The following is a 22,961-nucleotide window of genomic DNA, read 5'->3' as shown; positions in this document are numbered from 1 at the left end:
TTGCAAATCCAACATGAGTGGATTTGCCATCGTGTAGAAATGCATGGACGATTAGGAGATCAGGCCTTCTTGTCCATATTTGCTCTGAAACATGACATGTTAATATTTACGTTCTGAGCTCCCACCAAAGCCAAGCAACAACGCCAGTGTCTGTAGTTCTAATCAAATAAATATGACAACATAAAAGAGTGGCTGATTAAACATTCATCATCTTTGATTAAAATATCACTTGATCCTCTTGGAACTTGTTATGCAGTACTTCAACAAAGAGAGATTCCATTTTTTCTTATTTATAAAACATGTTATTTACACCTTTATTCATAAGGAAACAAAAGAATCCAAGATGCCAAGAAAAAAACTAAAAAGATTTTGTGCAGCTGTCTTCCACACTGAACCTTGCCAAAAACCTCCACTCCCACAGCTTGCTCTCCAGGGATTACAGATAAAACAGCAATCACTGCTCCAGCAGTTCTAAGGAATAACACACTGGGAAAGACTCAGAAAGAGGAATTCTGATGGATTTCCTGCAAGCAAGATCAAAACTGAAATAAACATATATAGATAAAGAGTTTTCTTGTAAATATAAATTCTTCTCATCTTTATGCCACATTCTCTTCTCCACTTATTCAAATACACAGTTGAAACTTTCAAGGCATTTTAAAGGAACATTTAAATATTCTTCATCAGCTCACTGCATTGAAACACAATGCTTCGCAAAAGTATTAATACCCCTTCTGCTTTTACATATTTTGCTATGTTACAACCACAAATCTATTTTGTTGGGATTTTATGTAGCACATACTTATTAAAAATATAAATGCATGGTTTTTAGTTTTTTATTTTATTTATTTTTTACAAATAAAAATATGAAAATAACATTACAACCTTTTGATACTTTGTAGATCCATCTCTTGCAGACAGTAGAGTCTATTGTGGCATGTCTGTTTGGCTATTCAGACATACAGGGACTGAAATCTCATCTCATTAGTCTCATCTAATCTTTTGCTAAATGGTTTTGGTCAAATTGCAAATGGATCTTTGTGTTTCTTTCTTTAAACAGAGGCTTTGTTCTTGCCATTCTTACATAAAGATCATTCAACCTAAACCTCAAATCTATGCACATCCTTGAGAGTTTCTAAAGATCTTTTTGGGTGTTTTTAACAAAATAATCTCCGTTCCAAGCTTGCAGGTTTTAGTGGACAGCCCTGTCATCACATTAAAATAACCAATTTGTGCATTTATGTTTTGCGGTCCTAAGATTCTTGCATGTTTTTGGTATAAATCATGCCTGTCTAAAACAAATCAAAATGCAACTCCATTTCTTACAGAGAAACATTTAAAGGTCACAAGCTTTCAAAGTTTTAAAATAAACATTACTCATGAAAATGAGATTCTCCAGGGCTGAAGTGTTGCTTGAGCTGCAAACATTAGCTTACCTTTTCTTGATGTTGGACCGTAAGTCTTGCTGGCAGAAAAAAAATCAAGAGATAGTGAGCAACCGTGCAAGAGATGAAAGGACAGGTAGGACAAGGCTTTGTAATGCAGCCAGTATAAGGCAGCAACATCAAAAAGGTGCAGCAGGGGAAACATTGTGGTGATTGTTGTTTGCGAGATATATATAGTATTATTGAGCCAGGAAAGTGTATAAAAATATCAGAAAAAAAATAACAACTGAATTTCTAAACTTGCTTTTTTGTTTTGGATCTTCACATCTTGACACACCTGATAAATAAGGAATCCGGCATGAATTTATTGATGAGGGTAAGATAGTCTTTAGTCCTGATGTTGTCCACTATCATGGATGAGAGCCACCTCAGATCTATGGGTTTGTTTGCTGTCCCTGTCTTTTTCTAATCGCTCTAAAAATACCCTGCTTTCGTATTTGTGGGGCAGCTTTATAGGCATTAGTTTGTGTTTCAGAAGGACCTATTTTAGGATGAGATTAATGGATGTAAATTAAAGGTTGCATTTGGGTAGATTTAATGTACCATCAGCATAAAGCTAAATGTATCTATATCTCTATGTTCGTGTCCTTCAAGGATATATAAACAGCAAAAGCTGAACTAAACCTACAAAATGCATGTGCTCAGGAATGACCTCAACAAAAATGTAATTAATAACTTTAAATATGTCTTTTGACATTGTACACTGAAAAAGGCTGGTGTTCATAAATTGTTGGTTTTCAGAACAAAGTGGGACCTTTCTAATCAGAGATGGTGGTGCTGGTGGCTAAAGACGCGTGAAAATGAGCTAAAGTTGATTGATAGCCACTTCACTGGGTAATAAGAAACAAAGATGTGGAGGTGGGGAAAATGTAATGAAACAACCTAAACCCCATTGTGTTTGAAACATGAAAGCTCTGAGCATTTTGTTGTGAAATGACTTCAAGAATGAGAAAGTTGTAATAATAATTTTAGACATTAAAAATGGTAAGCAAGGCATTTTGTGCTGCTGTACCGACAGCCACGGGGATCTGTGCCTCAGGAGTCCAAGGAAAAGCGCCGCATTCACCTACTGCAGCTTTCAGCTTCCAGATAACAGCATTGTGGAGCAAAACGAAAGCTTTGTTGTTCAGATAGAGGAGTCGGTTTGTGTGCACAGCAGTTTCTGGCTTTGTCTCAAAGTGACAGTGAGCTGCTTAGCAGCAGCACAATCAGCCACAAGGACACTGAGACATTGGCCTTGTTTTTCTTTTTTCCTCCACCCCATTTTTCTTTGCTGTGTTCAACATCACTTACCCCTAATCTTGGGGATTACTATCCAGGGATTGCAAAACAGCAGCTTAAACACTGTGTCCATTTGCAGTGGTGAATTTTCATCATCTATAATAATGAGGTTAATTACTGATAAATGTTCACTGATGTCACATTTCAGTCCTTTTAGTAAAGGAAAGAACATACAAGAGAAAGAATAATGCAAACATACTCATACTTACAGGCAAAATTTGAAAGACAAATCAAATTTTATAAGTGTGAACAGATTTGCAAATTTTATGCAGAAAGAGTGCAGAACAGGATTTGAACCCATGTCCTCCCTCCAGTCATCAGTTCATGGATTATAGTTGACTCATACAGTTTACTGTTAACTTGTTGTGTTTCATCCAAAGTCAAATATTTATGCTGGAGTGTTCATATTTAATCCATGTTTTTAATATGTTGATTTCTAATAGCAGCATTTCTGAGACATGAGGCCGTGTCATTGTATGAAAAGCTTGAGAAAAATTGTTTGTGTTTAAATTTTATGTTGTTTTTTTTTCTTTTTTTTCTTAAGGTGGTGGTGAAAACTCGGACGGAGTACCAGACAGAGAAAAAACAGCTGAAGGTTCCCAAGGTGGAGGAGTTTACTATCAGCTTCACCGATGGGGTTTCAGAGAGACTCAAGGTAATAAAAATAAAATGTTATTGTTCTTGTTCTTAAACCTTTGGGATTACAAAAAAATATAGTGTGTTGTTTTCTCCTCCCACAATCAAACTTTAATAACTGAAGTAACTAATAAAATTGCAGGTACTTCAGATAAAACTGAAGGTCTAGATGTTTCACTCAACCAGCTGCAGCTTGGTGTTTAAATACTGTTTCATTAAACCAGTTTTTCTTAAATTTGAAATACAAACTCTTCAAAGAACAGCGTTTTTATTCCAACCAAAGAAGAATAATTTATTTACCAAGAGTTCACTATCTGTTATTATACATTTGATGCGACCGTCTCAAGTTCAAAGCAGACCCTGCTGCACCTGCTGGTCTTGTACTTGCATCTTGAGGGTAATAAGGTTAGATAGGTGCAACAAATTATGCTATATTGAAAGAGTGGGTGATGTGTTGTTGTAGCCCAGGGCAGAGATATTGTCTTGAGTGGGAAAGGAACAGTCATGTCATTGTGGTTACTGATGAGTTGATATTTAGTATATCAAGTGTGTATAGAAATGGACCGAATACACAGCCCTGTGGTGCTCTGGTGTTGATGGTGACAGCTGTACAGAGGAAATTGTTCTTGAGATCATTAAACCAAGCTGTGCATGTTGAGGTTAGTCAGATTCTGGTGCAGCTAAATGTATTAATGTGTCATATTGGAAAAAAAAAAATATGGTGGCAAAAAACCATTTCTGTATTGTTTTTCTCTGTCCTTATGTGTTTTGCAAATCATATTTTTATCTGTTTTACATCTCAGTGGAAAAGAGTAACACATGTGACTCCAGCACTGTGCGTGTGCGGTGTGTTTGTGTGAATCACACAATCATTGTTTCACAACGTCTGCATGACCCAAAACACCGTCTTTCTGTCGTCACGGGAGACCAGAAAGATCTCATGTTGTCATGGCAGCAAAAAAAAAATCCCTCCATGGCAACCCGGACAGAGAGCAAACGAGGAAACGCGCGAACAGAAATGTGCAAATGAAAAGCGTAACTCTCATCTGAAAGGTTTCTGTTAAAGACAGAGGCAACAATTACAAAGAGGGCATAAGACATGTACAATGTGCTAATGGAGGGAAAATGAGGCTTTTTCAAAAGTATACCTCTTTAATTTTATATTCTTTGTCTAGTTATGTTAGAATTTAAAAATATGAATGTTTACAAAATACCGCCTTTCAGATAATAAAGGTACGGCCACGTTTGAGAAGCCTAGTGTGATGCGAAGGGTTGGCATGGCTCCTTCGAGAACCGTTTATCTTTCAGAAACGTTATAAATACCTCCATCTGTTTTACTGTTGTTGGCCTCAGCGCTATAAAAAAACACCAACTCTGAAATAACATTACAAAGTTATATTGGCCATAAGACACTAAAGATTGCAATGTGTGACTTCCTTGGATCCGTTGGACTGGTTGCCATATATTTTGAGTTATCTTGTTGTATCATTGTGCTTTGACCTTTTCAGTGCAAACCTTTTCTTTCCTAAACGGTGGTTTTTAACCACAAACAGGGCTTGAGATGCAAACAGCAGTAAATCCAAAAAATACCCTAATCCATTTTTTGTAGACTTGTAGATGCAGCATATTTGTGATTTTAATAAACAAGGGACTGATTTGAACTAGGATCCTTTTTAGGAATGACTGAGTTACAATTATAATTATTATAGACTCCTGGTAGAAATTTTTTGGCCTGTTTTTGAAGTTTATTCTGTTTCGGATTTGGTGGATTATTCCATCCTCTCTGCCTTGTCACACCACATCCGTTTTTGTTTGGTAAAAATGGATTTCAGTCTCTGTGATTCTGTGCGATGTCTCTTACTTTTGTTTGCTGAGCTGAACCGTTTCTTCGCTTGACAGACGGAGCTGATTCTGCAGGCACAGAAACATCCACAAACGTAGTTCACAGAGCGACAAGCGCCCTTCTGTGCAGAGCAAACATTTCCAGTCGAAATGCTTGCATGCACATCTCTCTCTTCTAAGTCCTGCAGATTGTGTTGATGGATGAAGAGCTCAGATTGTGAAATGCTCTTTAATCTGCCCTCCCTCTCCGCCTTGTCTCCCAACACTTTACCCAGCTCTCGTGTCCGTCTTTTCACTTCATATGTATCTGCTGGCAGGACATCTTCCTGATTTAATCTTTTTTTATTTAATTCCCCACTGAAGCTGTTACAGTACACTTTTACTTATAAATGATATGTCATTTTTGCTGACCTTAACCACTTACTATAGCACAATCTTCAATGGCAACCTTTAAACCTCTAAAAAATTGGTGTCGATATATAGCAGGAAAGCCATCCAACTTTCTTCTTATCCATTTCACCAGATCCATTCATCCCCAGCTCCTCTATTTTTCACAGTAAAACTTCTCCTTATAGCAAGCTGAGTTGTCATTGCTTAAAGAGTCCGTACTCTCTCCCTCCTTTTCTTGATCCATAAGGGAGGACAGTCTCCTTGATTCGTCCCTTGCCGCCTGTCTCTACTCCTCTCTTCCTCTCTGTCCCTCTTGATACTCCCAGCAGGTAGAAGCTGTCTTTTCTCTGTCTTTTCTCTCCAGGCATTTTTTGTTCCATATAAAGCTTTAGAGGAAACAATTTCCCACCTTTTTAAGAATCAGACATTTAAATTAAAAGCTTCTGAGTTTCCTGGCACTTGGATCAAACTGAACTTTGAGAGATTCTTGCCAGATGACAGACTTTCAGTGCCTCAAAGATTATAATGACTGAACAGGTTTTACACGGATCAAAGCAGATATTTACACAAAGTCTCACTGTCTAATAATATACATTTATTATTTCAGGTCAGTTTGGATTGACAAAAATATTTCTGTTTACCACATACAGAATAATGAGGCTGTCGATTTGTTAGCATACTGTAAGAGAACTATGCCTTCAAATCTTTTAGGAAAAATGAAGATGATGATGTCATGACTGGAAATGTTGAAATAAACTCATCAGACACATCTTCCTTGAGTGATATCATTATAGAAAAATTTAATATAATCAGAAAATGTATAATGATCGTCTACAAGTGTAGTTCATTCTTGGATATAATTTTCATATTCATGAAGGTGCCTCATTCATCTCTTTAAACAATCAACAATTAAACATCCTATTTTATTACGAGAAACTATTTGCTACTTGATTATTAATTATCAATCAACATCCATGCACACTGCCTTTATCACTGCATTAAGGTCATTAGTTGTAGTTATTTTAGATTATGACAGTTTTGCAGCTAGATAAAATTTGCAGTTTGTCAATTAGAAAATTAAATGAGTAATAGAAATAACGGTCAACGAGTAGAAAGGAGGAAACAGCCGAATTTAATCTAATCTGGATTTTGAGTGAAAATTATAAGCCAGTATGTCCTGAATCCTTTGTTTTTGTTTTTTCCATTATTGAGCCATCTTAAGCATTTCCTGGCAATATTCTCAGCTCCTGCAGTCTGTGGTTAAGAAAATATTTATCTATTTTTAAAGCCCTATTACACACAGTAACACGCTAACAAATACATGCTACCGCTGAAACTAAACGTCCTACATCAAAGGACTAAATGGCAAAATGCCTCTTTGTGGAATATTTGATTGGAAGTCACCTCACAACCTTTGCTGTTTTTTACAGACCGCTGACTTTCCCCTGAAGCAAAAGCATAAAATTGTGTTTCAGAAGCAGAAAAACAGCACAAGGTTAGTCCTGCAGGGCAGGGCTTAAAAGATGCAATTGTGGAGGTTTGTGAAAGGTAGATTGTATTTGTACTTTACTTCCATTTCTTTTAACTGTGACCAAAATTCACCATATCTACACACACACACACACACACACACACACACACACACACACACACACACACACACACCCCCCACACACACACACACACAACCCCACACACACACACACCCATACACACCACACACACACGCACGCACGCACGCACGCACGCACGCACGCACGCACGCACACACGCACGCACGCACGCTTATGTCTTTCTTAACCTTTAAACTCAATTCCCACCTTAATCATAAATACCACTTCTTCTTATGGAGTCTGGGCTCCATAAGAAGGCAAAGGTTAATTTCTGCAACAAATATTTTCATTTGGGTCGGGCCCAAATGAAAATATTTGTTGCAGAAATTAACCTTACAATAAGAGAAGTGCTGAAACACACACACTTGAAGTTCATACAAGAACTCACACTTCATTTTAAATCCCTTTACACCTTTCACTACCAAATCAGACACCAGCAGAAGATAGTGAGGCTTTGCAAGTAGCAGAGACAGCCATCTTCCAAAACAATTATCCCATTATTACCTTCACTTTTACCTTCAGATAAAAGCTTTTCTGCAGGCTGCCGCCTCCACAAAAGGCCTTCTCTGTTCATCAGGTTGAAGGTAATTACCGCTGTAGGTTGGAAACCGTACACATTTTCCAGTTTCACGTATCCCGCCTGCCTGCTCTCTGCAGATGACTAACAGTGCACTGATTATAGGGAGTGTTCAAAGCCTTCATTGGATTTCAAACACCCACACTGATGCACATGTGCGTACTCTCAAATGAACAATAGAGGAAAACAACACCACAAGTAATACTAAGATTCAGATTGTTCAAGCAAAAACTGAACTTCAGGGGATGTTTAAGTACTTCTGAGGATAAGAATAGCTTTCTGTTGGTTCTGTCTGAGAAACATTGTACATCAAACAACTGAACTTAGATGTTTATTGGATCTTGTTCTTTTAGAATTGAAAATAACAATAACGGGAGGCAAGAGGAGAATAAATAATGTAATAAGAGACAAAAATGAAGGGAAACCAAATCTGAACTGTTTTGTAGGTTGAGGGTCTAATTTACAAGCAAAGGACTTGGATTTATGGATAAATGAGGATATTTTACTGATAATGAAGCTGAATTTTACTGATAATGAAGCTGAAAAGTGTGGAAGAAGAAAGTGGAAATAGCAGTAACGTTAGTTACACTGGTTGGAACGAAACGAGGAGACATTTGCAGTTGAAAATGTTTTCAACTTTTGAGGTAACAGAGTTCATCCATCTGTTGCCGAGAGAAGTGGGATACATAAGGAGAAACGGTGCAAGGGAGTTGAATAAGTCTGGAGAACATGGTATGTGAATTTCCTTCAGCAGACTGGATGAGGGAATCATAGAAACTTTTTCTGTATTTCAACAGGTTCATATTATAATTACAAATATTTTCGGGGCAAAACATCTTAGGAACATCTCAAATTGAACATTTCATTACAGACGAGCCATGTTACATATGAAGAATTACTTCAAACATTAACTTCATAAAAGGCAGTTTTTCCTTTACAATATTGTAGTAAAATGTCAAATCAGATCATCTTTCCTTCCTCGTCTGATGATCTGTTAACTGCTGCTAACGGTCTACCAAAAATGGATCACGCACCATGGGAGATCACTTGGCTTGTAAACTGCATTGTAACATGGAGGATTAACAGTATGTAGGTCAGTGTTAGAAGAAAGTCAGAAGAATTTATGTTTTGTAGTTTTCTACAAGCCATTTCAGAGACACAACAAACATGTGGAGGAATGTGATCTGATAATATAAAACCAGAAGTGCACTTGTTGCCGTACATACAAAATAATATGAATGGCAGAAAATTAGCACTGACAAAAATGCCATGGTGAAGCATGGTGATAGTAGCATCATGATTTGAAGTTATCAGGGACAAGAAGCCAGTTAGAGCTGATAAAAACTGAATTGAGCTCAATACTGGAAGAAAATCTATTCTATACTGCATTAGTTTCATGAGTAAATTATCAAAGCTTTGTAGATATGAAATCATGTTTGCTAATTTCTTCCACATATTTTTTTTTTCATGAAAGCGAGCTTCTATTAGAAATGTATGCATCAATCTTTCATCAAAAACAACATTCATGAGGGCAAAATGTTCCCGACTGAGAACACCAACAATGTAGGTGGAAACATGAAGAACACAAACATGACATTTAATTCAGACTGATAAAATGAAGGAACAAAGTCAGAGGTCATGGCGCTCCCTTTCCTCTGCCTAAGTCTTTCACTTTGCTGCTCCTGTTCTGACAAGCTGAGCCAGGGGAGCAATTAGGAAACGGGCTGACTGCAGAGGAACGGTCTGACCTGCCACTTCTCACTCTCTGTTGTTTCCTCTTACTTTAACATTTGTCCTCACAATTGATTCATCTTCTGTAGGTTAGCTCCAAGCTCTGCAGACATCAAATATTGACATTTTTAGGAGAGAATTCAAGATCAGTTTTAAAGCCACAAAGCAAATATTTATAGTCACGTCTTCATTTTCAAATTGATCATGTGTTAAAACAAAAGATTAGTCAGAAAAAGATGTTTGCTGTTGGCACATTTTACTGTATTTAACTGAAGATTTCACCATTCCTCAATTTAAACAAACTATGAAAAATATCTGGCTGGGTGTTTTTAAGGCTGTTAACTGTTTTTACCATATGACCTAAAAAGTGCTAAAACTATTTAAAGAAAACTTATAAAACAGTCCAAGGAAAAACAAGCTTTCTGGTGGAAAGGTGTAAGCACAACTTTAATCTCTGGGCCAGGAGTTTCTCCATCTAGCAGAAATAAACTCTGTGTAGGTGGGTTGTTGCGTAATTTCCATCAGCTATTCCTTACTGCAGTTTCAAGATTCCTTAATATAGTGCTTTTTTAAAAATAACTGTTGCAATTGGTTGGTTTGGTGCTATGTTGCAACAATCTTTGTTGCAACAACCTCCAGTGGGACAGATTTCTCCTCCTGGAGACTAAAGACACTGGCTGTGATTAAAAGATTTTTTATTTCTGGCAACTTTAAATATTTTCTCATTTGTCTGCATAACATCTTAAGTTATGCAGACAATTTTTTGTCTGCAATTTTTTTTTCAATTTTTTTAAGCACAGGACCAAAAATGTCTGAGTTGACAATACAGAAGAGGAAAATGTGGTTTTATCAAATAATTTCAAATAAAAACATAACTTTGATAGCTGAAAAATTAATTTTACTTGCTCAACAAAACTTCTCTAATTTTTTAAAGGAAACAAAGTAACAGTAGCAATATGTTTGTAGAAGATGCATCTTCCGTTAATTGGTGATGCAAAACATAGAAGTGGCTTCACATGTCTGCCTTATTGAAACAAAGGAATCCAATTTCTTTACACTTTTTGACTCCATCATGACGTCGGTAAAAAACAGTTTAATGCCTTCTGGGTTACTCTTGCTTCACAAACAAATGTAATGTGTAATGTGTCTCAAATCTGAATTTAAGTAAAAGTTACCAAATGTTTGCATTCCTATTTACTATCAAATTAAAATTTAAAACAAGAAGGTTCTGAATTATTTTTGTGTTACATAAAATGTTCCATTTTAAGGAGCTTTTTGTTCAAGTAAAAACAGAAGTAAAAAATGACTCAAAATATATGCATAAGGATTATAGGTGCATCATATAAAAAACATATAATTGTTACTTCATCACAAGTTTGGCAAATGGATATTGTATAAAAATATACATCATATCTGAGCACCCAGGGAAGTCAGCGCCTGTCCAGCAGGCAGTAATAATAGAAGGATGCTCATTTGTCTGGTTGTTCAAAATGTGGTGTTTTTATATTTTCAGTCTCTAATGGTTCTCATAATTTAACCACTTGCTGTATTCTACATTCTGAATGTCTCCAAGTAGGAATATCTGTCTCTTTTCATCACTTCTACTTTTATTTGTCATTTTTCATTCCTAAGCACTTTTCTTTCTTGAAATTATTCTGACTCAGCTATTGGGCTGTCAGTGCTCAGTGGATTAAAGGGCGACTTTCTGAAATGGTTTTCTGAAGGTTTGCTGAAAAAGCAAATGGTGTTAGTGCCAATAGCTGCTTTAAAAATGAGCATAATAAATAATATTGGGGAAAAAAATGAACATTAATAACCAAAAGTGACAGGTAGATATACTGTAGTTTGTAATGACTGCTATTCTTAGTTAAGAATTATGGATGGGGAAAAATCATAGTATGGAAATTTGTATTAAATATATGAATTATAAGGTACTGAGTATGCATAAAAAGAGAAAATAGTTTAAACTTTCTTTCAATCGCTGTAGTCAAAGTGTTTTATGCATCAATATCTCTTTTCTTTCTTCCTTTTAGATTAAGAGTAAGTTTTCATGAACCACTTCAGATCCTGGTGTTTAAGAGAAAAGAATGGATTTCTGGGGTTGGTAGATGTTTGACCTTTAATCATTTTGCATCTGTTTGTGTGTCTTTATCTCTTTAACGTTTCCTGATTTGTATTTATGTCTCATTTCTTCAGCCCACCTGCTGCTTGATTGTTTTACCCAAGAGCACATTCTCCTCCAAGCAGAGTCTCAAAATAACGTGACATTGTGCATCGATATAACCTTTGAAGTTTAGTCTCCATAGAGACCTAGGTTAATTGGGCTACATTAGCATAATTAGCAGCCATCTTCTGCTGAGCATGCACTGTGTTATTGGACCATGCATATTTTGTGAGTTTGTCCTTTAATGACAAATCTCCCACAGTTGATCAAAAATAAAAATGAGGAATGAATTCAACTTGACCAAACTTTATTACATTTTAGAAGAATGGGATTTATTTTTTTAAAAATATTTTTTATTTATTGAAACCTTCAACTAAGGATTATGAGAAACAATTTTGAGATAATCACTGAGAATCAAAAATTTAATTTATTATTAATCAATCTAGTGTGTATTTACTAATGATTGAGATGAGCAAAAGTAATCCAGGAACAACTGCAGAAGGCAAAGACCCCACTTTAACTCTACTTTACAGATTAAAGGGAAGTTTAATCTGTAGTTGTCCTCTCTTTGACTCAGTGAGGAAAAAAATGTTCAACAGCCTGACTGTGGATGTCCTTTGCGAATCCACCTTCAAAGCTTACATTAAACATGCCTAAACATTTGTTTTTGAAATAATCTACAGAAACACTCCTCCTGCTCTGTCTTTTTTGACACTAGTATTTCATCATTTTGGGGGAATATTTGGGAATATTTTATGGATTCTCAGTGAAATGCAACTTTGTTTTGGTGATTTATATCTTTAGTACAGCCCATGAGAGCATTCTTGCATTTTTCTCCAGTCTTAAGATTTTAAAATATTTTAGAGTGTATTTTGAAATAAACGTTTAATAAAAGATTTTTTCTGGATTTATCTAAAGTCCTGAAGTCATCTATGGGATGGTCAGATTTAAGGTGTCTGGGTGCTTTTAGACAACTTTCATTATACAAATCTGACATGCAGTAAAGTCAGATTTTTTTTCAGATATAATCCTAACTTTACTTAAAAATCATTTTTGGGATTAAATGAAGGCTGTGCAAATCTTCAGGAAAAATAGGCCACATCCCTCTTTTCCTCTGGTGTTTAGGGGTTTAAATCTCCCTGTGCAGCACGTGAGCTGCTGGATTTTATTTGACATTTGATCAAATAAATATTTTTTTTATTATTTTGAATCAAATTGACTAATAAATTAGTATAATTCAGTTATTACATGTTTAATGTTCTTTTTATAGCTATTAGGAATTTAAAGTTCTTCTATTTTGTGTTTTTTAAGAATAATATGTGGAATCTAAAATATTTGCTCTGTTGAAAGCTTGTTCAGATTAAAAATAAAATCCTGCCACTCTTTCTTTGCTGTCATTGCAAAGTGGTGGGGGATATTCAAGTGGAAAAAAATTGCAACTTCTGCATAGGCATAGTCAGAGAGAGGAAGATTATATTTGATCATGCCTGAAAGAAATTAGGCTTTTTTACCTAAAAACCTGAGTTTAGAATCCAAGCATATGCAGAAGTACAGTTGGTGAAGGGGTTTCGTAAATCCCAGAGATGTGCTTGCATGAAAAAATGAGGTTCTACATGAGGAAAATTCCTTTACACCCATCAAAATAAAAACAACAACAACAAAAAAAAACGCTAGTTATTGTTTTTTGGTGTGAACGTAGTAGCCAGTTGACTTCAGATGAATCTGTGCTCATGTGCTGACCTCGGCTGACCTCGGTCGACCTTACACCCAAGCAGAATCTCCACTTTCCTCAAGTTGACATTTTAACCAATCCGTGTTTTCATCAGAGACATGATGCGTCTCGACAGTGGAGTGTTTGTACTTTGCTGCCTGACTACTGTAGCCGTGCTTGTGTCAACCGGATAAGCCGTCCTCGAGAGCCCAAATCCGCCTCCAGAGCCTCCTTGACATCCCACCAGCCTGTCTCAGATACTCGGCTCACAGGCACCAGTCTCCCACGACACTCTGCTTTGTCACTCGTCTTTGTTTCGGCAGACTGAAAACAAAACAGAAATTCTCTCTTTGCTGAGAATATTTGGGTAGAATGAAACCATAAAACACAAGAGAAAAAGAAAATCAATGAATGATAGAACTGTCAAGGTTTATGTACAGTCTTGAAAAGTCTGAAGAAAACTTTTTTTTCTTTCTTAATGTTTCCAGATCTGGATCAGTAGGGAAATGTGAACTTTAGGACTGAAAGCCATTTGATTTCCAAGGCTTGATTTCTCATCTTCACTGTTCTAAAGAATAAAGCTTAACAAATGCATTGATTTTTATTTAAACACAACAATTTATATTTGATTTTAACTCTGTTCATGACAGCACTGGCTTTGACTTACTTTTTTTAAAGATTGATCTGAAAATTTTTTCCAAATCTTCTTTATCAGAAAACCTGCAAATCTTCACTGTTCAGACATAAAACCAGCATTTCCAGTCTTACAAAACAGAATAGAAATTGTAAAGATAATTTTCTCACCCAGTTAGAGACCAGAGTTTGCTCATTTTAACTTCCTTTTTTAAACTACTGCAGTGAAATCATATCCCTTCTGTACTTTTGTATTAAGCATTTTAGCCAACAGCAGATATCATCAGATTTAAAAGGAATATTTACAACCATGGTAGTTGCTGAATTTAACAGCCTCTGAACTGAAAATCACTTTGACACAAATTGTACTGCTTTCATATTAATATTCCAGGCCACATCTGCCCAATTATGAATTATTATTAACTCCTCAAAACAAGATAGTCACATAGAAATGTGTTAAAATGTTGGTGGAAATTATTCTGGGACTACATTTAATCAATACTACAACTATTGTCTAGACAAGGGTGATTGCTGGTGAAATGATATTGAACCTAAATTAGGTCTGATTGCTATAATTTATCTTTTGAAAGGGCATTGTGCTTATAGTCTGTCTGCTTTTAGATGTTGAGTCAGATTAACATTCTGGCCTTTGCCTTAACTTGGTCAATCTCATTTAAGCTCTTTGGTTTTGTTTCAAACAATGAAAGGTCTCATTTTACATTGGCTAAACATAAAAATCCAAACATTTCATTTCACATCCAGCTAATATATACCTAACATATTCTTATTTTACAAGCATGCAGTGTTTTACAAAAGTACTCATGTTGCTAGAATGTTTTTGCTTTTTACAAAAGTTTTTATTGAAATTTTATGTAATAGTGAAACATAAAAACCTGTTTTTAAACATTTTGAAATGTGTTATTGTCAATAGGAGGTAAAATTGCATCAGCATTGTCTCCTGCCTGTCCACCTCTCACAGCTGCAACCAAAAGATGAAGGAATCTACATCTACCTCTGGATCTCATACTCTGTCTGCCTTTCTGTTGTTGGTTTATTGTCTCTGTCTCCTGCTTTCATATCTCACTTTGCCTCCTCTGTCACTCAGTTTATCAAATAAGTTTCTCTCTACTGTCACACTCCCACCTTTCTTTTTCACCCTTCACACACACACACAAACACAAACACGTCCATGTCCACAAACACACACACTCTTGTTCCTTCAGAGAATATGAGGTGTTTGCTCCTCCATATGGCCCGTCAGCTTACAGCGGTGAAAGCGTGGGTGGTGTGTTGCATTCTGAAAACGCACAATGTTATTAAAAAAAGAAGGCCAATCATATGGGAAATGCTGGTGAAACAAGCTGTGAAAAAAGCCATTTAGAAAATGCCTTTGAACTTTTCATTTATCATGAAGCTCTAAATAATTCAAGCAGAGTGTATTTTGTTGATAACACTCACTAGGATTTACAAAAAAAAATTGATTCACACTGAGGTAGTTTAAAGAAAAAAGGCAGGTAGTGAATTAGTCTATAAATCAAGTTACGACTAAAGCTGAAACAAGGAATATAAGTTAAATAAAAACAAATAAAATTAGATTCAAAAAATTATTAAAAGATCTACAGAAAACTGCTAAAATGTTTGAGAACTTAAAATGCAATTCATTATTTGACCATAAATTTGCCATTTTAATAAAAATCTTTAATTAAGCAAACTACGCTCTCAGGCCCCGTTAGCCAAAAAGGTTAACAGAGTTGTAACTTTTAGAACATAATCTTGGAGTGGAAAGAACAAAATAAGTTCCTTAAGCCACATGTAACAATATGGTCCAGGCCAAGTGTCTGATTGAGAAGTACAAAAAAATCATATGAGTTGTCCATGAGCCAAGGATAACTCACGGAAAGCCTCTACAAATACCTGGAGTTACTAAAATGTCCTCCACTTCTTGTATTTTCTAAAGTCTCCAAAGCTCTTTACACTATCAATGAATCATTCATGCACATAGTGGTAATTTACACTGTACACAGTTATTGCCAATGAATGCTAGTGGGAAAAGGCTCCACTCCTGAAAAAAGTTTGCTCAAAGTTTGATGGAGTTCATTAGGACAAGTCAGTGGCACACTGAGAGAATACAGTCTGGTTATATGAGGCCAATGTCAACCACTTTGGATGTTGTTCCAAACACTGTATTCAGGGTATTGGCATTGTACATCACCCTAAAAGCACCAACCATGTGAACCTCGTTGTAACATGATGAGAGAGGCGTTTCTCAGCATGTGGTACTTTTATATTGGTTTTTGTCTGATTAGTGTTTATATTGTTTGTTTCCACCTGCATTCAAGACAAACAAACTGTTATCTATGATGCTCAGTAAGCAGGTTGTGTTTGTGGTGATAGAGGTGCAGTGATTAACTGCACCATGGGAAATAGTTTATAATTCTGTTTCCAGGCAGTTTTCCTGTTTTTAGTGTTCCCTGGGGTTTTGCTCCTATATATGGTTTCTGCTTAGTGATACTAAATGTGTCCACTCCCTTTGTTTTATCCTGAAGAATAAAACAAGGAACCTGCAGAATAGTGTCATAACATGCATGGAGAAAATAATATCTGAGCTGTGCTGATGCTCTGACAACATCCTTAGGTTTACAGCCGAGTTCAGTCAGGTCATGAATAATAGAGAAAGGTCACATTTTTTATGGATTTGTGCTCCACATGACCACAGCACCATCAACAGGGAATTTTGAGCAACTATTTAGTACAAGTGAAGTATGTATTTGTATGAGGTGTTGCTTTGACTGAAGGTGCAGTTAAGATGAACATTAATTTTAATGTTAAAAGCAGTTATCGTTTCCCATCTTTAAATGTCATTAAATACTTTGTAAAAAGTAAGGTGGTTTTGTTTGTGCTGATTGCATAATATGCTGTGTTTTTTCATAAAATAGATACTGGAATATGATTGAAAAATAATACTCAGAAGACTATGGGTGGTCTTGGTATTCGGACAATATTTGACCATTTGACATGAACATTGCAAATTTATTGATAAAGTCAGATCAGGTTTATTCTGTGCTACTTGTACACAGGCATGAATAATCTGGAGGCTTTATTTTATGTGTCTAAACAAAGTACACAGATAGTAAACACTTCTGCTGCGTCCTCAGTGATCTGAGAGGCTTTACTATAATCTCTCTTCTTAATAAGACATTTAATTTCCATCACTATCGATCGATTCAAAAGAAGCCATTGAGCGGGTCTTAATCAGTCACTTCCCGTCTGCTGTAGTTTTAAAAGGCGGGTCACAGTGACTTTAAATGCATCCTTTTAATGTATGGCACTGCATGATCTGGGGAGATGTAATTTTGCAGAAGTGTCAGAAGCAACCAAGGGTGAGAGCCGTGTCCCTCAGTTGACACCGGGTAAACAGTCACTTAGCGTGCGTGTCCCTGTCCGCCCTCATAACACTGCTGGAGACTGATGATCTTACTTGTGTAATTGCTCTGACATCTCACTGTGACAGATTGTGTGCAGAGCAGTAATCCAAAATGGCTGCAGCACTAGTCAAGGATGGAAAACAGAACATTAGAAATATTCAGCCATGCATGGAAAATTAGTTTCTTCAGCTGTATTACAACCAAAATCTGAAGTTGCCTTTTATTTTTGAGGATAAGAAAAGATGTGATCATAACTCAGCTATCCTTTGAACTTGATTTGCATAATTTTAATTAAATGTTCACTCTAATTTATAAAATCAGAATATCAAGTTGAAAATTTAAAGGGACATTCCCTTTTTTAAGTTATAGCCAACAGCAGTTTTAGTTTGTCTACCAGGGAAAATAATATTTTACAACTTTATCTGCATTTGCATCGGTATATTTGCTAGGGCTTTTGTGTGGTATTGACTTTCCTAATCCGCTCAAGAGACATTTGAGAACTGATAAGAGTATCAATGTTCATGTCAAATGGTTAATGACAGTCTAGTCAGATTACACACTTCCATTAAATCCACCTCCAAAACATTTTATTTTTATAGTTACCTTCAATAAAAGCAGCTCAAGGAGGGTAAAGTTCAAATTTGAGGAAGTCAGTTAGATTAGACTGTTACAACAAACCATTTAAAACTTATAGACATATAGAATAGAATAGAATAGCATTTATTGTCATTGAACAGGATTCAACGAAATTTCTATTGCAACTCCCGTGCAAAAAGTCAAAGGGCTAATTTGAGTTATTGCTTCCTTATTTCCTGACTTTGTTTTGTTTTTTGCAGTCTCAAGAGGTACACAAGTGGATTTAATGTCATGTAGTTAAAGTTTTATTATTCAAGTGAGTATCGTAAGGAGCATATCTTTATGTCTGTAAATAGTCTGAACTGGGCTGTTAAAGGACACTCCAGGCACGATTGGAGTGAAAAGAGGGATAAATGTGAAAAATGACCAGATGCAAACTGCAAAATACGGCGGTAGAATCTGTGATACGATGAGCATTTGTGTTTTCCAAAAGCTTTGACAACCTTGTTAAAGTGCATGTTTTAAAGGTGGTTGATACTCACTAAGAACCACTTCATATGCAGATTAATCCTGCAGCGTATGAGGCCAGAAAAATCAAATCCAAACAAAATCAAAACAAGAGGATTAAAGATGTAACCTGTCTTCTGATTCACCTCAGTAATTTTTTATGTTGTATTTCACTGAACCATGCAGTGTTAATAGAAACAAGGTAGTTTCAAAGTGTATCTCATCTTGAGATATCCAAGGTGTAGCTCAACAGAACACCTTGCCTCGAGGAGCCATTGACCTCAGTCAGCAGCACCTTATCATTTATTATGACAGCATGCAGACACACTCCAGTGCACACACTCCATTTTTCTAACTATTGCATAAACACACCAAATCCGCCGTACCACTTTGACAGACACACTGACCATGTGTTTGTTTCCCCTCCAGGTGACAATTTTGATCATCCTGGCCTTGGCCTTCCTCGCCTGCATCGTGTTCCTGGTGGTTTATAAAGCTTTCACTTACGACCACGCCTGCCCAGATGGATTCATTTATAAGGTAACAGCTTTGAATAATCTCGCAAAGGTGACTTTTGAGTACCATGAAACGGAGAGGAGGGTCATACTTTGGCATATATTTTCAGTTATGTTGGTCAGTTTCAGTTCTGTCAATTCCTTGGGAAAAATTGTCTGTTGCCCAGATTTCTGTCTTCTTTTTTGGCATCGTGTTAGGGACATAACTAATCTCAGTACAGCAGTCAGCTGCTCAGCAGATAAAGACAACTGTGTTCTGAAGAAGAAAAACAACAACAGGGCTTGTTTTACATTAGTACAGTGAGGGAATATCTGTTCTTTACTCACTGTTAATTTGTTAAACATCAAAGAAATAATCTGTTTTCATATTCTGGTGAGAAACCACCTCCCCGTAGCCGTAAATGTAAACTGTACATTTACTCATATGTGAAGTATGTCAAACACTAAGGTCTAAAAACAAGCTTCTTGGGAAGGTTGCAAAATGATGTATCAATAAAACTTACCATAGAATCAAGATGATAATTTTCTTCTTTGTTGAAGCGTTCCTTAAAAGTCACTTAAGCTATGGTAATTTGTCAAGCTGTACTCTTAGCTAGCAGAAGTGTCCCTGAGCAAAGCCCTCAATTCTGTGCCCTTGACTTTCCCCATCTTTCCTTTGTCACCTATCTAAATAAAGAAAAAAGGGTGAGTTCAGTCCCTTATGAGCGCAGATAAAAAAGATATTTCTGACCTCTTTTGTACTCAAAGGTTAAGTTACAGGAGACTCACAGTTTCTAGACAACCAGATACTTTCTTATGACCTGTGTAATCAGGTGTAATTTACTAAGCAGCCGCAGGCTATTAAATCTGCAGCCAGAAGTTATTAGCTATAGCTATTAAGGAGTGAATAGAGACATTGTAGCCCTGTAGCTGTTATTTAATAATCAGTATAAAATACTGGCTTTCCATAAGGCTGTGGTCAAAAGAAAATAGCTCTCAGATGCAGCACTGTTCAAAAATTTGCTGCAGAAAAAAATTGTTATTTTATGGTATATGAACTGATGCAGAACCAAGTTACTGTGTAATGGAGGAGGTCACCTTCCATGTCCTTCAATATATCCTGGCTTTAAGGTAGAAAACATGAAAATTTTGTCCTTTGTTAGATTAAAGCCAGAATATCCAGGGAGAAAGATTGACGTTTCTCACTAATCCTGACCTCAAATCCAGTAAAGCTGCCATGGGTTTAAAAACAACGCATGACGGTTGTTTTCAACATAGATAGATCTACAACACACATTTCCTTAGTGCTTGATTGCATGACATATAGAAACTAGCATGACTGGTTGGGAAGGACCCAGATGCAGAGCAAAACATAGGTTCAAATCTAGCAGCATTATTTAATAAAGATCTTACAAGAACATAAATGACTGTCCAAGAACCCTGAACTGAATAGAAAAAAGAAGGATTCAGTAAAAACAATGAGGAGCTTAAATGCTGAGGAGAGATGGAAATGATAGTGAAAACCAGGAGAATCGATTAGAGAATGATGGGAAACAGAGTGAAGGCAAAAGGAATTCGGAGGATGGAAAACAGCTGGGAGCAAACGACCAGGCTGAGGGAGGTGATTGATAAACACTGGGAAAAAACTGAGAAACTGACAATCAGCACCGATCTAAGAAATCAAAATCCAAATGTACAAAGAACAAAATGCAAGAATAAACTAAGAGCCTAAATACAAACGAATTAAATATATGGCAAGAGCTTTGCACAATAATGAATACGGGGGACTGAAGACCAAATGATCAAAATACAAACACTGAAGGAAATGTGCAGATGAGATGTTAAGAGATCATCTTTCTGTTTGTGTTGGGCTTAGTAGTTCTACACTACATCAATTTATTAAATGTTTATCTTGTAATTTTTCCATATTTATTTTAGCTAGACAAGCAAAACTTTATCTGAGTGCCACTGGAGGCAGCTTTAGTAAGTTGACCTGTAACAGAGGAACAATACTAAATATGTTGAAATGACATTAGAATTGATGGTCCAAATTAGGTGCAGGGAAGAAATACTTTGGTTTAATGCATAAATCTGCTTCTTCTTCTTCTCACAGCATAAGCGGTGCATCCCTGCATCACTTGAGGCCTACTATGCTGCTCAAGATGCCAACTCACGGGGTCGTTTCTACACGGTCATCAGCCACTACAGCATGGCCAAGCAGACCACCTCGCACTCTGTCTCCCCCTGGCTGCCCGGAGGGGCAGCAGGCCACGAAGCTAAACCGCCGAGTGGCGAGGGTCACTGAGTTTGTTGAACCAGATGTGAACAGAATCACATGAACATAATAAAAACAAAATAAAAATGAAGGTAGATTAGTATGCAGAGACACAGACAAGTTGGTAAATATTTAGAACCGTAGACAAAAGAAACAACAAATATAGAGTAAAATCCTGCATGCAGACATTGATTCAGTGTAGATTTTAGGTCATTTTTAGTTATTGCAACAGCAGTGCTTGAACACAAGTTAACAGAACTTCTCTTTGTTCTTGAAGGTATTTTCTTTCTCGTCTGAACGGAGTTCCTTTTACATTAAGCTCTGTGGACATGCAGAGACATGAAAATACTCTAAGACATAATCTGAACATGTTGTCTGGCCACCTGTATGCTCATTTTCATCAAGACTTAACTTTGAGATCCAGTTAAAGTTCATACATGCACATGCTGCCCACTCATTGCTCTTTTTATGCTTTCCTTTAATTTATTACTCTGTTTCATTTTTATTCTAATTTATAAATGTTTTGTAAGTGATTGCCATACTTTGTATAAAGCCACCAGTCACAGCGAAATGTCATGTTTCTTTAGTGTGTAGCTTCTCTCTAACTCTCGTTTCTCAAGTGTTTTGAAGTATTACTGTAGATACATTGAATTCCTGTTTTCTTTATTTTTTAAGTTGTATTTAACAAACATTTTTTGCCCACATCTCTGACTTTGCATTTGAAGAAAATCAGCCTGTCAACCACATTCATAGCTGCTCCAGTTGAAGATCATTTATGGGTCTATTGTTGATGTTTGATAACTTGTACACTAAAATCACGATTTTCAGTGTTCTGTGCCATAAACCCAGCTATCCCCTAAAGTGTACATACATTTTACATTGAGCCGAGCTTTGTGTGTATACATTGTAGTAACAGGTTATATTTTCTGATTAGATCTCTCAACATTTTGCCTCTGCTGCAAGGCTTGTCGTTTTCTGAAACATGATGTTTTAAAAATGAGATGTGCTGTACATAACTGTCTCTCGCCAAGACTCTTCTGCTGTCCACTGTTACCTTCATAGATGGGCTTCAACTGCAGCTACATTTTATTTGTGTAATGCTTCTGTTCCTCTCAATTTGTAATGTTGGATATGTTGTCAAGAGCACTCCAGTGAGATATTGTGATGTTGTTAGATGTGCTGATACCTGACGTAATTTTCAGTGTGCAACTTTGTCCCTGCTCTCTTTGTTTGAATTGAGAATAAAACAAGCTGTGACCTGTGTTGAGCGTCTGTCAGTCCTATTTAATGTTTGCCTTGTAGCTCCAAGGCAGTTCAAGGTGATCAGCAGTAGCTGTTTGTTTTATTATTATTTTATTTTGCTACATTAAATTAAATTCCTCCTTTGTTTGTTCTATACAAAATAATGAGGGTTTGTAACTGACAACACAGAGAGAGCAAGGAAAATACCTGTGTGTTTGATGTCTGCAAATTGTGTGGATGTTTTATTCATCCACACAATTCTCAGGGAATACAAGATAAGGCCTCTTTTTTGACTTCTTTCTTAATTAGACCGGATGTAGCTAACAGTTTTGTGTTACTTTCACTGCAGTAAAGCAGCAAAAAATTCAAAAGCTTGTAGAAAGAAAAGCAAATAAAGGAAAAACAAATTCTTGATACCA

At 36.3% G+C, this 22,961-nt stretch overlaps 1 protein-coding gene across 1 annotated transcript in view; it reads left to right on the top strand.

Annotated features, from left to right (window-relative positions):
- Positions 1-22,563, top strand: part of nsg2 (neuronal vesicle trafficking associated 2) — a 28,910-nt gene extending 6,347 nt beyond the window's left edge. Inside the window, exons 3-5 of the mRNA XM_055051681.1 lie at positions 3,271-3,381; positions 18,961-19,071; positions 21,139-22,563. Coding sequence (XP_054907656.1) covers positions 3,271-3,381; positions 18,961-19,071; positions 21,139-21,330 — 414 coding nt within the window. The 3' untranslated portion in view covers positions 21,331-22,563. The remainder of the gene's footprint in view (positions 1-3,270; positions 3,382-18,960; positions 19,072-21,138) is intronic.
- Positions 22,564-22,961: the final 398 nt, after the last annotated feature.

This window comes from Poeciliopsis prolifica, unplaced genomic scaffold (assembly GCF_027474105.1).
Source record: "Poeciliopsis prolifica strain line A6 unplaced genomic scaffold, Auburn_PproV2 SCAFFOLD033, whole genome shotgun sequence".
Classification (NCBI taxonomy): domain Eukaryota; kingdom Metazoa; phylum Chordata; class Actinopteri; order Cyprinodontiformes; family Poeciliidae; genus Poeciliopsis; species Poeciliopsis prolifica.
Note: the sequence above shows the minus strand (reverse complement) of the source record. Positions and strands in the feature narration are given on the sequence as shown.